The sequence below is a fragment of the Megalops cyprinoides genome, chromosome 16, assembly GCF_013368585.1.
Source record: "Megalops cyprinoides isolate fMegCyp1 chromosome 16, fMegCyp1.pri, whole genome shotgun sequence".
In the NCBI taxonomy this organism is placed as follows: domain Eukaryota; kingdom Metazoa; phylum Chordata; class Actinopteri; order Elopiformes; family Megalopidae; genus Megalops; species Megalops cyprinoides.
This window is the reverse complement of record NC_050598.1, coordinates 7199802-7216478: the sequence shown is the minus strand read 5'-3', so window position 1 is coordinate 7216478 and position 16677 is coordinate 7199802. Positions and strand designations below refer to the sequence as shown.

General features: G+C 41.1%; 1 protein-coding gene across 1 annotated transcript; it reads left to right on the top strand.

Moving 5' to 3' along the window:
* Positions 1–9555: 9555 nt before the first annotated feature.
* Positions 9556–16379, top strand: hmgb3a (high mobility group box 3a). The gene is made up of 5 exons (XM_036547561.1): positions 9556–9644; positions 12179–12422; positions 13248–13384; positions 13519–13693; positions 15177–16379. Exons 2-5 carry the CDS (start codon positions 12273–12275, stop codon positions 15327–15329), a joined length of 615 nt encoding a protein of 204 aa, XP_036403454.1. The 5' UTR covers positions 9556–9644; positions 12179–12272; the 3' UTR covers positions 15330–16379.
* Positions 16380–16677: the final 298 nt, after the last annotated feature.

Below are 16677 nucleotides of genomic sequence, written 5' to 3'. Positions count from 1 at the left end.
AATCACTCCTCAAAGACACCCTCTGGCACAAGGCCAGCCATCAGTCTGCAGTGACAAGATGACTGCCTCAAAAGACAATGCCATGATATCTCTCCTCAGCGAATCTGGAGCTGGGCCAAAGCCAGTCCCCAACTCCTGTGTCCTGCTCCTATTAGTTTGTGTATCAGATGCTCTCTCACTAGATGACTTGCACAATTTATACATTATCAGTTTATACAGCCCAATGTGTCCTGAAGCAATTCAGTGCAAGTGTCTTCACTTACAGATATGACAGCACCTGGTAAGTTCACACTAGGGACCTCTGGATCGTTAAGGCCTGCTTCTTGCCACTACACTTCCCAGCTGCTGTCCCCTGATTAGTTTTGACATCTCCACAGCAGGAGTGTGGGTATTCCACTATCAATTCGGGCTTTATGTGCTATATACTCATCTTATGGGCCAGTGGTTTTCCATTGTTTAGGCCACCCTAGATAATCATATGGATTACTCACAGGCGTGTAGCATGACCTGCGGTCATCTGACTTTTTCTCACTGTGAGCAGCATTTGTTTTACCCATGTTATGGAACCCGATGGCTTCCCACACTAGGACAAAATCACTGTTTTTTATTGTTGCCAGAATGATAGTCTTTGGGTAAAAGGGGAGGGTTTAGCATGTGACTAGCAACATTCACAGCTAGCCAGTTTCTCAGGAGAGTGTGAAAGTGTTCAAGCGTGTCTTCCTGTGTGCCTTGACAAGATTTATGGTAAATTAAAATTACTAATTTGAAAACATCATAGGTGAGGTTCATTCCAGAAGTCAATTCACACTGGAATGACACATTTGCTGTGCTGTAGAAGGCCCTAATTTGTCCTCCACTGATGAAAACAGGGGGTGGGGTGTGTGTGTGTGTGTGTGTGTGTGGAGGGGAGGGGGGGGGGCATTTCCCAGGAGGTTGCTGTGAAGATTTGAGGTCCCTCATTGTAAGTATAATGACTCCACGGAGTGGACACATGTTCTGCACAGAGTGCATTCCAGCTCAGGACCAAACTCCCGAGGTCACACCTCAGTCCTTTCCCTGTAATCTCTCATGTTGACCACTCCCAGACTGCCTGGAACATCAGAGTCCTGTCTGGTTTCATGTTCATTAAATTCATTTTGAAGTCACTCCTCACTAAAAAGACCTGTTTTTCAAGACGTACTGTATGTGGCCACAATTTTCACTTCTTTTTTTAAACAGTTCATGGGAAGATGACAATTTGTGGAGATGCAAATGAGAGTTGTGACGAGATTCTTAAAAAAAGGAAACACAAATTTATTAACAGCAAGTACAGATCAGTGATTCCCGCGCAAAACCTCCCAACCTCACAATGTTTGTACAGTTCACAGTTCTAAAACTCACTGTAAAAGATAACACCAGCTGAATACATTATGCTGTTTGTGGCATGATGCAGGAAAACAAGATGGCTTTATCACCTAGGCTTCCTGTGTCTGGAGCATGGATTTTCAGTCTATCACACAGTAAATAAGCCAATAGAAGGAGGTAGGAAATGGTAAATATTTATGCTGTATTGGTATGGGGTATCCCTGCCATGCAGGGAGATTCCCTTTTCGGCTGGTGATATATCTTTTTTTTCACAAATGTCTAAATTGCTTTATTAATTTTATGAACTATAAAAATGTAATATTCTACCCTGACAACTGAAAATATCAAACCGGAACAGATGAGATGAACATTCTTAATTTTCATCAAAAATGATTTCACACTCTAAAACTGGAATTGTACCCCACATTTCCTAAATTATCACAGAATAAATCTATTGCTAACTATTAACTGACATTATACGTATGCCATTAAAATAATGTTTCACATTTTAACAGAATTACTGCAGTGCTCATGCAGTACTCACTCTTTTTGTTTTTCATTTTAATGAAATTCTTGCAGTTGAAAATGGCTCTTGCTCAGTGTATATGCTATGCTACACATCAACAACAATGATAGTAATAGTAATAAGCAAAATATCCAAATACCGACCAGTTAACTTGACATACAGGTATGAAAAATGTCCTATTCTCTCATTTGAACAGTTTTTATGTAGTTCCTGTTTTTTCACTGTTTTCTTAATCATCAATTGGATATCAGACACATCACATCATGGCATTCTCTGAACAAATGTAATCCTCCAATATACTCCCTGTTTCAAGACCTCTCCTTCAGCCTAGACTCGACAAGCCTTATCACCATTAGCACTAAAAGCACGTAAAAGCGTTGGTGTAATACCTGATAACCAACTGTCCTCCTCTCAGTGGTGAGTTGGGCTTGCAGATTCTTTTTGAACAACATCCAAAGGATCCACCCCTACATCACCACGTATTCAACACAGCTCCTAGCTCAGGCCCTGGTCCTCTCACGCCTGGACCACTATAACTCCCTCTTTGCTTGTCTTCCTGCCTGTGCCATCAAACCCCTACAACTAATCCAGAATACAGCTGCATGACTTGTCTACAATCTCCCTAAATGTCATCAAGTTAATCCCCTCCTCACCTCATTTCATTGGCTTCCTATTATCGCTCTCATCGAGTTCAGAACCTTGGTGCTGGCAGACAGGACAGTGAATGGGACAGCACCCTCATACCTACGATCGGTCTTCAAACCCTATGTTCCATTAAGATCGCTACGCTCTGCAACTATGGGGCTACTGACTGTCCCATCATGATCCCTGTCTGTACCGGTCCCTTAGTGGTGGAATGAGCTCCCCATGGACGTTAAGACATTACTGGCCATCTTCTGATGCAGACTGAAGACCCACCTCTTCAGACTGCATCTTGGTTCCACCTCAATCCCCACCCCTAACACCTACTACCTCTAGTATTTGATGTTTATTTTACGTGTAGTATGTGATGTATTTTGGATTCTGTGTTCTAGCGACTGATGTATCGTAGTGTATTCGGCCTCCGTTGCCTAGTCAGATTGCACAAGTTAACTTGTGGTAGGGTTTGAATAGTGTTATGCTCACACTCAATGGTCTGGGAGCGTTGTTAGTTTGGTCTGACACTGTTGCTCATTTAACTTGAATGGATACACTTGTGTTCTATTGAACTGGAGGTAGCTCTGGATAAGAGTGTCTGCTAAATGCATGTAATGTAATGTACTCACACACCACCAACCTTTCAAAATACAAATCCCACAGTGCACCATAGGAGGCAATGCCAAACAGAGGAATGGCGGATTGCCCTGATGTTGTCTGAGCAGTTCATAAGTGCCTGCAAGTCACAAGGCCTCTGAGACCAGTGTGATGAAGCAGCTCCGGCCAATGAAACCCATCTACCCTGGCCACTTGTGTGCCGCCGCTCCAGTGTCCCGGTTATTTCTGGGGAATGACTCAGCTCAGGCACTGAACCCCAGTCTGTTGGGCTCATTCTGCACTCAGAATGAATGCCTGGGCCATGCAGGAGCCCAACTAAGTAGTTTTTCTAAAAGAATTGAGCACCAAAAAAGGATCATGTATTTTTCATGCTTTATGGCAGTGGTTAGAGTTAGGATTAGGGATAGCGTGAGGGGTGTGGCTATGCCAAGAGTTGTGCTTTGCTAATTGCACCTCTGATTTCTGGCAGTAATGTAATATGCGGTTTTGAGTGGGACGTGTCTAGATTCTACTCAATGCATTTTCCACTGCCTTCATTTGGAACTTCCAGCTATTTATATTTGTATATAGGCTGTTAATGTCTATATTGAAAACAAAGGCTTGTTCTGGAATTCTGAGATTTTCCAGAGTCTTCCAATGACATTATATACATCTTAAAGGTAACTTGGATATAGTTGTGACATTACAAATTGTGGATTTAAAAAACAGTCTAGGTAGTGGGGAATATTTTAGGTTTCACTATTGCTATCAGAAATAGTTGGTTGTCCCTTGGGATCTCATGAAGAACCATCAATGCCTGGGGGTCTTTGTGAATTTTCTAAAGAGCATAATACTGTCTAGGCATGGCATATCAGAATCCATTAAATAGCTCTTATCACACAAATATTTGAGTATAGTCTGCAGCTGTATTTGAGCGTCCTTCTGTGATGAATGCATAAGTGATGCATAATGTTGTGTATTGTTCAGCTGTCTCATTGTTTCATGAATGACCTGCTGTTCAGCTATTCCTGAGCCTCGATCAACTGATTTTACAATGGTCACTTCATTGTCTCACAGTGATTGAATCAATGTCTTGATCTCTGTGCTAATTATGTGGAAAAGTGCTTAAACCTGTATTGTTGAATTAGATCAATTGTTGTATTTCAGTATGTAATGTATCCATCTGGGGTTCTATATTAGATGATGCAATACATGGAAGTCTTTTTTATAAATTCAAAATAATGTAATAACTTCACTAATAGTAGGCATGATTGCCTCTCCTGAGCTCCCCCATGTCTGATAACCTCCTCTTGGTGTTGGGAAAAAGGTCAGGTCCGTCTTCTGTAACTCAAACTCCAACTCGGAATGCTGAAACGTTTCAAATAATATGTGTGCAATGCACCTTTCCAAGTAATAGTTTTGTTTTAGTTTCATATTCTCAGCTATCATGATTTTTTAGATGGGAATATCATGGACATTTATGGAAAAAGTAACTTATAGTGGGAGCCCCCCACACACACTCTGGAGCTAACAACACATAGTCTGTTAGTTTTGCAAGCTTGGCCATAATGAGTTTTGATTCATACATATCATACATACTGTATGTCTAAGGGAGGAGTGACTGACTGAGGACTAATACGTTCTAGGGGATTTCTTTGGCCTAAATTCCAGCTATGGGACCAGTTGGTCATACTGGTATATGGTTCTCTGGGTAAATAATCACAGATGAGGCTTAATAATGGGTGAACAATAATGGGTCATTGGTAAGGGTGAGGTTTTAGGGTTACTGTTAGTTACTGTCATGCAATATTTTGGCACCAGAACGTATGCATTAGGCTTGTCTTTTTCCAAAGTGGCAGTTTGGTTGCAATAGGAAGACCAGGATTTGAATCTACTTCAGGCACATAAGCTCATGACCTCTTCATAACCCTCCCTCATTACATTGGTGCCAGAAGTGGGGATATGACCGAGTCAGGAAAGTAAGGACATGCTCAGCTAAGGGGGGCAGTGTAGCTATCACACCTGTCAGGCAGATCTCAGCAGCAGTATATTCCACCCTTGCTGTTGGCAATGCTGCTGTTCTGAGGTGTGGAGGCCTGGGGTGCATTTACCAACTCAGACAAATTAGGCTCTTCACTTCACAGGTTCTTCTCCTCAATGCATCACTTGCATTGATACTATTAACCTCTTAACACAATCTTCACCTGATGTACACTCAGGCAGGCATGTCAGCAAAGGCCAGTGAATGAGGGTTCTCATGCAAATCCAGCACAGCCATCAGGCAAATGCGTCTCAGTTCTCACTCAGCCTAACGGTTGAGTCAGATCTGAGTCTGATGAATTTGTTTTTGCAATACAGTGAAATGAGTCTTTTTAAGGAATCAGCAGGTGGTGCGTGACTCCATGATAGGTCAGGGTGTGTCTCTATCCACCAAAGACCACTTTTTTAAGATGTAATTGTACAGAACCACCTATATCACATCACTATTTTCAATATTTTTACCAGTTCTAAATGGTCAAAATGTCTCAATAGGAATTCAATGTGTCTGCACTGTTTTCTAAATCTTGCAAGTTATCTTCCAGTCAGAAATGCGGCTAGTTGATTCCAATACATTCAGCTTCTCTTGTGATGTATTTTTTTGATGTTTCAGCATCTGTCACTGCCATCTGTTCCCATCTCAAACAGAGTCATAACAAACGTAGTGAGGCATAAGTCGTCTAAAGGGTGGCTTTATTTTTTGTAAGAGAATACTAAAATCCAAGCAGTATCAAGAAAGATAGGGGGTATAAATAGGGCTGGGGTGATGAGGCAATGGGATGCAGGAGAGCAGGCAGGCAGGTGGAGGTGATCTGGAAATCAGGTGGGCGGGGACAGGGCGGAGAACAGGGCAGGGCTGAAATACATGGGAAAACAAAAGCACATGGACCACATTGACAGGCAGGGAGAACACAAAAACAACAGATAGGGGCTGAAGTACTGACATATGAACTGCCATCAGCAACTGGTGGAGGAAGACAAGGAGAGGTGTAGTTTAAGGGTATTTTGGGACAAAGAATACCAGACAAGTCCCAGAGCTTAGGGTGAGTAATGATGGCGTTGGCAGGGGCACTAGCCAAAAGGGAGTTGTAGTAGTCCATTCTTCACTGCCTCAGGACCTGGTCCAATAACAGAGTGCAGTAGGTTCTGACAAACAGGCAGACTCCTCTTACGGTTTATACACATTTTGATGGCCAGTGGAAAGGAAGTCTATGGCTGAATGGTCTGAGAGGGGTTAAAGATGGTTTTATCAGAGATATATGCCTCTTAGCAGGTTTAAAATTCTATGGACAGTCAGCATGGGTAAGCTCCCATATTGGATTTCTGCATGTCTGAAAAGCAATGGACCTATCTAGTTTGGAACACCTCTTGTGTCTCTCCGCCTTGCTAGTCCTGCAGCTGTATTCATTTATTCCTCAAGGCACCGATCCATTCCTGTAAAACTTGTTTAAAATTTGCCTTTTGAGCCCTATGTTATACAATCTATCCCTCATTATGAATTTCACATGCAGCACAGGAACAGATCGTAATTTGTAACAATTTTATCCCCTTCAATTATCATGCGTTCCACATAAGTCCTGAACAATCAGTGTCTTCCTTGATTTTGATTCAGATTTTGAATCGCTCTTTTTTTAAACCAAACATAATGTCTGCCTTGGAGCAAGATGTCAATCTGACAGAGTCGCAGCTGTGCATTGAATGTGTCCATTATTCTTCTCTGCCTACTCTACTTCAATTAAATCCCCCGCTAGCGTCTTTTCCCCAGCATGATGGAGATGTCACCAGGTTCCAGCCCAACTGTACCACATGGTATGCATTCCTGTAGCATTGACCCCCCCCCCTTCAGATCTTCCATTTTCTGATGCTGATTGTTACAGATTTGGTAGAACGACTAAACTTATATGTGGCAGATTGCAGTTTTAGTGGTATCCCAGAGGGACGTGTGGTGGCTGTCACCAATCTGATGCGCTAGTGTTAGTGCTCTTATTTGTGCCTTATCCATGTACAGGTAATTCCACTCTCTCCCACCTCCTCTTCTCTGAGTGAATGAGATTGTAAAGTGTGACATGTTAAGGTCCACCATATATATAAACTCAAAACAAGAATTTCAGGAGCAAAACTTTTGCAGTCTTTTCTTTATATGTGAATCTTTCCCTGAACATGGGCAAAGGATCCTGCTCTTTCTTTCTCCTTATGTTTTCTTTTTCTATCCTTTAAACTTAAATCAATTTATCATTTTCCATCCTTGAAGCATGTAACCAAAGTTTGGCTTTGTTGAGAGCAATTGAAGGGAAATTGAGAATGCTGGGGGGGAGGGGAGGGTGGGGGAGACCACTGTACCATTGTACCACGCTCCAACTGAAAACTCCATGGTTTCAAAGCCGTGGACAACACACAATATTAAAAATTGTATTTCATAGTGATGTTCACTTTTAACCTTGTTGGCTGATGAATGAGTAGTCAAAAGGAAAATATCATTCTCAAAACTTGAATATGAATGTTTTTTAAACATAAAATCAAAGTGGTGCAGGGTTAAAGCTGCTCAAACAGTACACTTGAAAAATCTAATATAAAATAACAAGGACCTTGTTAGGTTTAAACCTTTTGCATAACTCTGACTCAAACATTCTTCCCACTACACCTCTCAGGTGGAGCACTGCATGCAATTATACTTATCTTCCAGGGTCTTGTGGGGCCAAGCTTCCACAGAAAGTACAACCAAGTGAACTATGTAAACACTTGTGATCTTTGCTCAGTGTTTGACAATGACACATCCTTGAATATGGTTAGTACAGTCCTGTTGGTACAGTGCTTCTTGCCACTTTATTAAATTCACTTTGTACATGCGCATTGTAAGGTGCAGTGGATAAGATTGTTTGTCAAACAACGATAGTGCTATCCTGCACAGACTGGGAAAATTTAAACCACTCCCTCCATGGTGCCAATGCTCCTTCTGAAGCCAGGTGGAGCCCATATAACTGCAGGAGACATTGGTGAGTACTGAGCATGGAGAAGGGATGCCAGGCAGGACCTCTCCATTTGGGGTGTCAATCTGAGCTTGACTAAAGGGTCTGCATATCAAGCCAACAATTCCCAATTCTGGAGTCATTGGTATCTTACCAGGCAAAGTATAAGGAACCGAAGAGGAGGTGATGGGACTGGTCGTGTCAAGATTCTTGCCATGGAGACTCCCTAGTAGCTCAGACAGTAGAAGTGTTTGTTCCAAAAATAAAGCCCTATGGCCCAGGGTCAAAACTGATTGTGTCATTTGCGGTGACCAGGACTCGCTTGGGCACCTATATCTCCTTCCTGAATGATACTAAAATCATTTCCCCTGACAAGCAGAAAATGTGTTGCATTTTCACTTTTCCATTCATGTGCTAGACCCTTAAAGAGGAATGGAGGATCTGGGTTTCACTGTCCAGGTCTCCATCATCATGTTCAGGCTAATAATAACAGTTGTGGTTACAAAGCTATGGTTATGAGGCTAATTTTTTATCTTCTTTTCCAGAAGCCTGCTAAGATTAAATACAGCCTGGTAGATTTTAGTATGAAAAACGTACCAGTTTCAGCCTCTATAACCTTTCACTTTGCAAACTTCAAACCTCTTATGCACAAGTGAGGGTGGGTCATAAGCCTCTCTGCCTTAGTGGAATGTGGAGTATGGAATCCTGACATAGACAGTCAAATCATGGGTGGCACAAGCCATCTCGAGATTAAAGATGGAAAGTCAATTTTTGTTTTATATTGTCTGGATAAACTTCCAGTGCACAGCAGTGACAGCATATGCCCCATAAATGTAGATAAACCCATTTTTGCCACAAAGCATGGCTTTTAGAATCACACCCATGACCACTGTTGCTTGTGTAAGACAGTAGAGATACAGTTCTGTGTCCTTTGGATGTAGAAATAGACAGTTTATGAAATCATAAAACTGGAGTGGTTACATTTCAGCCTTGCACGAAAAGGTAAAAACATGTCTTTTCGTGTGAATAACAGGTATGTACAATGTCAGTGTTTAAGTACAATCTTTAGTTTTCAGTTTGTCATTGTTTTGCCATCTGTTTAGGTTTTGAACATACCTGTGATCCCAGTCAGAAAGTATCCTGTCTCAGATCACCTCTGAGGCGACTTCCAGTCATCCGAGAATAAAACGTGATGCTTCATAACTACTACACCCTCATATCTTGGCACACGCTGCAATACACTGCGCCCGTCTTCCCACAGACCTTTAAACTTTTGTCTATGTTATGGAGAAACTTTTTGCGCGGCTGCTCTTTTGAAAGGGGGCGATGACAGCGCTCTCGCTTACGCCAATGGGCGCTGAGATATCTCGGCGGTGTGTATCAGGCAGCCCAATCGACAGTTGCGGAGGTTGTTTCAAACCGGCGAGGCCGCTAGCCAATCAGGCCGGTCTCGTATTGAGCTAGCGCGAGGCTGTGTACATAGCTTTAAAAGAGGAGAGAAGCGAGAACGTAGGACTGCATACAGGCAAACAAGACAGGTAGGTCCAAGTGTCCGGGCTTTTGTTTTTAATTTGTCATAATTGTCAAAATTGAGGAAAAAGCATTAACTTTATTCAAGCGGTTTCTGTTTGATTGTTGTGTGATTAAATGTTTTAGATGGGTCTATACCTGCGATATTTAGCAAGTTGGCTAAATGTTTCCTCTTTTTTGTTTGATGACACAGTTAAATATTTTGAATATTTCTTATTCGTACATTAATGTATTGGGTACATATTAGGATATTTGCAGTATATTGAAAAAATATGTTATTACCCGTTAAACGTTTTAAGTTAATTTATTTTGGTTTCGTGGCGCATTTGAGATAGTATTGTAAAATGCTTAATGTAATCATGTTTTAATGTATTTTGCTGTTCATGAAAAATGTCATATTTGGAAGAAGGTAAAGTTATTAAACTGTAATTGGGAGCGCGTATTCTTCACACGCATCGCTGCTGTGTGTAACCCTGAATATGGCTGGCAATGCTCCGTGCGCGAACAAGACTGTTCTTTAAATAGAAACTAATATCGATAGCTTCTTGAATGTATTTAGAACAATTGTTGGAAAAATATGTTCGTTTTCCATCACACCATTTAGTCTTCATTGCTTTGTTGAAAAAAATCTAGGATCAAATCATTAGAAATGTCTGTTAGAAATTTTTACCTCTCTAGTTAAATGGTCGCGCTACCAATGCATTAAAATGGCTGGCGATTTAAACCATTGACAAGGAGCGGTTCTAACAGGCAGCCCGGACCTCCAAAATTTTGCTAAAAACAGTCTTCCAGTAGTCGTGAAAAGATCGAACATTTTCGTTTCCCTCTCAAATCGGCTATCTTTAACTTTATATTACAAAGAAATACATGTTTATGACCGCTCTCTCTTGTTTTTAACTTGTCTGTTTTCACAGAATGTCTTCGTATTAGAAATGGCTGGCGCATAGCCTTTGTTACAGACAGCATTGCACCAAGCGACAGTCCGAGATTCAACTTTGGAAAACAGTTAAATTCTGTAAAATCTGTGAGGAAAATGGGAAAAATATTCACGAAATTAAAAGAACGTCGTCTGTTTCAGCTGACAGTTGTGTTTAGTATGTTATTACAGTGAATCTTTTCTTGAGACGTCCTTTGTAATCCGAGGGGGGTGTGTGTGGCTTTGTTACATACCCAACCTAAGCCTTCCCTTCGCTCGTTTTGCAGAAGCCATTTTGATGAATGGGGAGCTATTGCAAAGAACAGCAGCCCTTCCTCGCGCTTTACAGTCAGCACCAATACTACATACTCATACTGGGAGGAAAGCTCGCCTCGCGAGGTGGATATTTTAGACGTGGAAAAACAATTAGTTTTTCAGAAAAGTAAGAACAATATGTGTAATATGGTTGAAATTAAGGGTCAGTTTCTTTCATGAGAAGGCATTTCACAAAATGGAAGATGAATAATTCGCGTTGATGACCTTTCATTTTCTCTATTGCGATGAAAAGACTGCCGTCGGACCGCAACATTGGTAGCGACTGGCATGATAGTAGCGGAGCTACTATATTAAAATAGAGACGGGTTACCGGTTTGTGATTGGGGAAAAATAAAAACATAATGAATATTGGGCGGGGGCCATGAGGGAATATGGCGGGGGTACCTATCATATCTACGCAGCCCCGGAAGGGATATGAAGGGGGGAAAAATCGATTGGTGAAAAAAAGATGTACTTTTGCGAGATCTCGAAAAACTTTTCCGAGATCTCGCAAAGGTTTTCGTTTAGGTCAATATACCTCCGGGACAGTTTGGCAACATGGAAAGCGCGCACACACACACCTATAGAGTAACGAGGTGACTACGTGACACTGGTATCGGAAGTAAAATTCATTTTGTCAGACTCTTTTTTTTTTTTTTAAAACGCACCTTTACTTCTAGTGATTTATGGCTTACCATCGATTTCCAGATTATATATTGCGATCCCATTGTGATTTTTTTTCCTCCATGTTCCTTCCGGGGCTCCGTACATATCAGCCTTTATTGCGTTTTATTTTTTAAAATACTGCTGCTCTGAAATAATTAGAAATTTAATAAACTTTAATTGAATTCGTAGGTTTTAAAAGCAAATTCATAAAAACACAACTTCAAATTATGAAATTATTTTATCCTATTTGACAACCTTTTTAATACAAATATTTTAATTGATACTTATACCTGATGCTTGATAGTGGATAATTCAAAGTATAATTCAGGGTAAATATGATTTCTCTGATATCAGAGTGCTTGTGACATTGATTTTGCTTAAGACGAACTTACAAGCATTTTTGTGCATTTTGCCTTCAGCGGCATGCAATTCATGTGTGACTGTCACCATAACATGTAAGTATTGACTTGCCAGGAGGAAAGGACCTTGTTTGATGAGGCCGATCTGGTTGATTGTATGACATGAAATTGTGCTGGTGGTGATAAGTTGAACAGCATCCACTGAGAGCCTTTTTGAATGTTGGCATTGAGTGTCAGCTTCTGCAAGGGGACTGTAATGGTTTTACCCTCTTCCCTTCTGTTGTAGGAGCTGGGAATAAACGTGTGCAAAAAGATAAAGGCTCGAGTGAGTAGAGTTTGCCTCGCGTAGCTCGAGTGAGTAAAGTCTGTGCATTGCTGCAATGGCCAAAGGCGACCCCAGGAAGCCCAAGGGCAAGATGTCTGCTTATGCCTACTTTGTCCAGACGTGCCGTGAGGAGCACAAGAAGAAGAGCCCAGAAATCCCAGTGAATTTTGCAGAATTCTCCAAAAAGTGCTCGGGCAGGTGGAAGGTGAGGTGTCCCTCTGTTGTCCCAGACCATCCAGTGGTCCACAGAAATGATCAGAATATGACAGTATTGTTTAGTTTTTACCTGGGACTGACATCTACCAAGACACATCATGCAGACTTTGCACAGCAGTTGACATTATAAGGACATCATATAGATCCAGAAGTTAATTTCACTGTGTTCATAACTTATTTGCATAACTATTTGACAGTGAACTCCAGGAAAGTGTTTGTTTGGACACAGTATGCACATAAGCTGATCCATTAAGAGGCCGATTTCTAAATGTTTAGGATGTTCAAGCAGGTTCCTTGGGTTGGTTATATTTTCCTGAAAGAAACAACATAGGTGATTTTAAGTATGTTTGCATAATTAGCTAGCTGGATTAAATGTGAATGGTTCTCCTCTACCAGGGATAATCTTGCCTGATCTTCATCTAGTGTTTGAGAATTTATTGTTTTTGGCTATTTCATTCATGTATGCTGCATACTGCAATGTTTGCCTGAATGCTGACTTAGAACCCCATGGAAACAGGGGTAATGTTACTGAGAAATAACATGCACAACCAGCATCTGGGTTTTAAAGTAATTACTTTGGGCTCTTGATTTTTTTTTTTTTTTTTTTTGTCTGATGTGTACATATAATGTTTATTTGTGAATCTGTGGCATGTATTGTGTGCAAGGAAGTAACAATGGTTTGAAATGCTGAGTTACATATGCACTCATACAGTTGGGTTCAACCGGGTGATAACTAAAAGAAGATTACATTTACTAAAATGGCAAATTCAAGTTTAGTTGTCAATCCTCACCCTTCACGGCACCCATTTTGCAGACGATGTCCGGGAAGGAGAAGGCTAAGTTTGAAGAAATGGCCAAGCAGGACAAGGTTCGCTATGATCAGGAGATGATGCACTACATGCCTGGCAAGAAGGGCAAGAAGAAGGACCCTGACGCACCAAAGAGGCCACCGTACGTTGCTTAAAGTTTAAAATGCAGCCAAAGTCTAAGAGATTTGCTTTCTAAGACTGCAGGTTCTCAAAATGTGGAAAGCTGGTTGTTGTAACCCATTGCTTTGATCGTAACTTTTTTTTTTTTTGTCACAGATCTGGCTTCTTCATATTTTGCTCTGAGCAGCGGCCTAAGATCAAGGCACAAAACCCCAGCCTGGGCATCGGAGACGTGGCCAAGAAGCTGGGAGAGATGTGGAACAATCTGAGCGACAGCAATAAGCAGCCCTACCTGATGAAGGCCAACAAGCTGAAGGACAAATACAAGAAGGTAACCGGCACTGTCCTGTATCGCCAACTTCATCTCTATCAAAACGGGTGCAATAAAGTTTTCTTTGGAAAAATCAGCGCTGCCAGCAAAATGACATAAAGTGCTCTATTGTCACTGGGAAAAAGCAGCCACCATCTGTCAAAATGTAGACATCTCTAACTGTTTTTCCCAGTATCAGCAGTTCTGATATTGAATTTGCATGTTTAATGGACATTTTGGAATAGGTCAAGAGCTTGCACTTAATAGTCTTAAAGGGCACTGCATTGGTCCTGAATTGTATTGATGATGTTCTTGCCCTAAAGTGCAAATTTACTTTAAGTGGTTACATTGTCTGGCACATTGTGTAGTGTACAGTCACTGTGATGAAACGGTTTGACACGGGATATCTTTTAATGTCAGTTAAAATCAGATTTACCCATGCTCACTTGCACATATTTTCACCAAAATTTAAGTTAGAAAAACTATAGAAAATTCTCTCATGCCATGTATAGGAACTTCATTACTATGAGTGTTGAATGTTACCATTAAGGCATGAATGTTACTGAGACAAACATTTTAAATTAATGCTCACTGAAGAACAGTATCCCTCCTTGGTTAGGGTGTTTTGGAAGGGCATGGAAGTTGTAGTGGCTTCTTGGGCACCTAACATCCTCTCAGACCTCTGTAGAAGTGCATACCTTTATCCTCAGTAGTTTGTTGATGGTCCTCCTATTTGTAGTGTCCAGCCAGTGTGAGTGGTGTGACAGCCACATACTGTGAAAACTCTACACAAACAGACTGACTGGAAAGAAAATCCCCACCCCAGTCCACACATACCCACCCACATCTGTTTTGAGGTTTCCATTTGCATATACTTGCCAAGTGTGAGAGAGGTGAACATGGATTATAGGGGTTAGGTTTATGCCCTCTCCTTCTATGAAATTCTGTGGTTATAATATGACTATAGCACTCCCGAGTGGCTCAGTCAGCAAAGGCACTCATTCCCAAGCACAGGCAGAGCCCTGCAGCCCAGGGCACTGCACACTCGGGTCTCGTCTGTGTCATTAGTTGACAGTACAGTGGAAGTCTGCAGCAGCAGAACATGACTGGACCCCTTGCACCAAAGCAGTGTGGCTATCATTAGCTAGCATCCCTTCGTCACACTGCTCATTAGCACCCTGTAGTCATTTGTCAGGTGCGTACTGTTACTCGGATGATGTCAGTAAGTGTTGCACTTGTCCTTGCAGTTGTCCTCAGTTTTGTACTGTTGTACTACACACTGGGACTTGCAGAGAGAAAACTAATTGGTAAATGTGAGTGTTATATGTGAGTGTATTGAAGGATTGCAGTTCTTGTGCTACAACACAGACGATCTGGCAGTGAGCCAAGCTTAAAGTGAAAAAAGGAAATAAGGGAATAACGTGTAAGAATAATTGAAGAATATGCATATGGCAATGTTCGGGCTGTAAATGATTTACTGGGTTTGTAAATGCCTATCTGACAGGACATGAGAGACTACAAATCAAAGGGTAAAGTTGGTGGCATGGGAATGGCCCCTAAACCCATGATGAAGGCTGTAGAAGAGGAGGATGAAGATGATGAGGAAGATGAAGAGGAAGAAGAGGAGGAGGAAGATGAAGAGGAAGATGATGAATAGGTTTTTTTTCTTCCTTTTGTGTGTGAAGTTAGTGTTTTCTTTACAGATGGATTGCAGGAGGGTCAGGGAAACACTCATTTTTTTTCTGTTTTGTTAGAGTTCTCATTTTGTCTTGTCCAATGCCTTTGTCATTAAATTTGTGCACCTGGTGCAACTGCTCTGAGTTCTCTGTGTACTGTGACCAGTTTTGAGGAGAAAAGACTGCAGCTGTGAGAACTCAAAGGCAACCCTTACACTATACTGTGTGTATGAGTGTGTGCATGTGGGCACGCACGCGCGTGTGTGTGTGTGTGTGCGCACGCGCTGATTGTCTGCCATGTGTCTGCTCACAATCGACGGTCCAGTGTGTTCCTGATCCCTGCATTTCCTCACTGGCTGTGTAACCGGAAGCATTTAAACAAGTGGTAGCATTGCAGTATATATATACATATATAATTTTTTTAAAGAAATATGTAAGGTGATGTGTAACTGTATATGGTTGACTTAGATTTTTGTTTTTTTTTTTTGTTTTTTTTGTTTTTTTTCTCGTGAGATGAAATTGCACATATCTTGGTTGTAGGTGTGTGAGTGCAGGGCACCAGTGTTGTAGCTAGCTCAATTAATTAATACACCACAGAGGCAGACACTGACTTGTGTGTGACATGGCTGGGATTGGTCAAGAGGTGTCATTACCACTACTTTGCATATCCCCAGATCAAATCATCTCTCTGTATATAGTGCCCTTGTGTCCCATTGAATTCTGGGTACAGAGAGAATGCCAGTGGTGTTAGTTTTTTTTTTTTTACTAAGTGCATTTTTATTTTAACTGTTGTGAAGTCCTTATTTTTATGAGAAATTGAAAGTGCAACTGTTAACTCTGTACTTTTGCACACATTTTTTTAATGTTTAGAATGCTGTTGGCAATTTAAAAATACATTTTTATATATGTGTAATTTTATTTAACTCCTTCTCTCTGAACCCCTCCCTTAACCAAATTTCAAAGCCACTTTGAAATATTGTCTTGGGTTGTTGTTTCCTGAGTTGTCTAAATATGAACAAATGGGATTTACAATAAAGAACCCTTCCTATACTGTTTGAGATCTCGCTGTATTTAAGTAAAAAAAAAAAAGCTGTCATCTCTGATCGTTGGCAATAATAACACTTTCAAAATCAAAATTATAGAAACCCAGTTGGAATTTGCATTCTGGACTGGTCTAACAGGATAACAGCATTACTTATCAAACTTTGGAGAACACATCTGTCTCCAAAGCACATTCATGCATGTCAAGTCTGCTTTGACAACATGAAGATCCCATGAGATCAGTATTATAAACATATTCATTGTAAATTCACTTAAGACAAAGGAATA

Excerpts from the sequence above, each read along its gene's own strand:
- hmgb3a (XM_036547561.1), top strand. The coding sequence starts at position 12,273 with ATGGCCAAAGGCGACCCCAGGAAGCCCAAGGGCAAGATGTCTGCTTAT. Across the intron at positions 12,423-13,247 it reads AGTGCTCGGGCAGGTGGAAG|ACGATGTCCGGGAAGGAGAA; the intron begins GTGAGGTGTCCC and ends CCCATTTTGCAG. Across the intron at positions 13,694-15,176 it reads TGAAGGACAAATACAAGAAG|GACATGAGAGACTACAAATC; the intron begins GTAACCGGCACT and ends CCTATCTGACAG.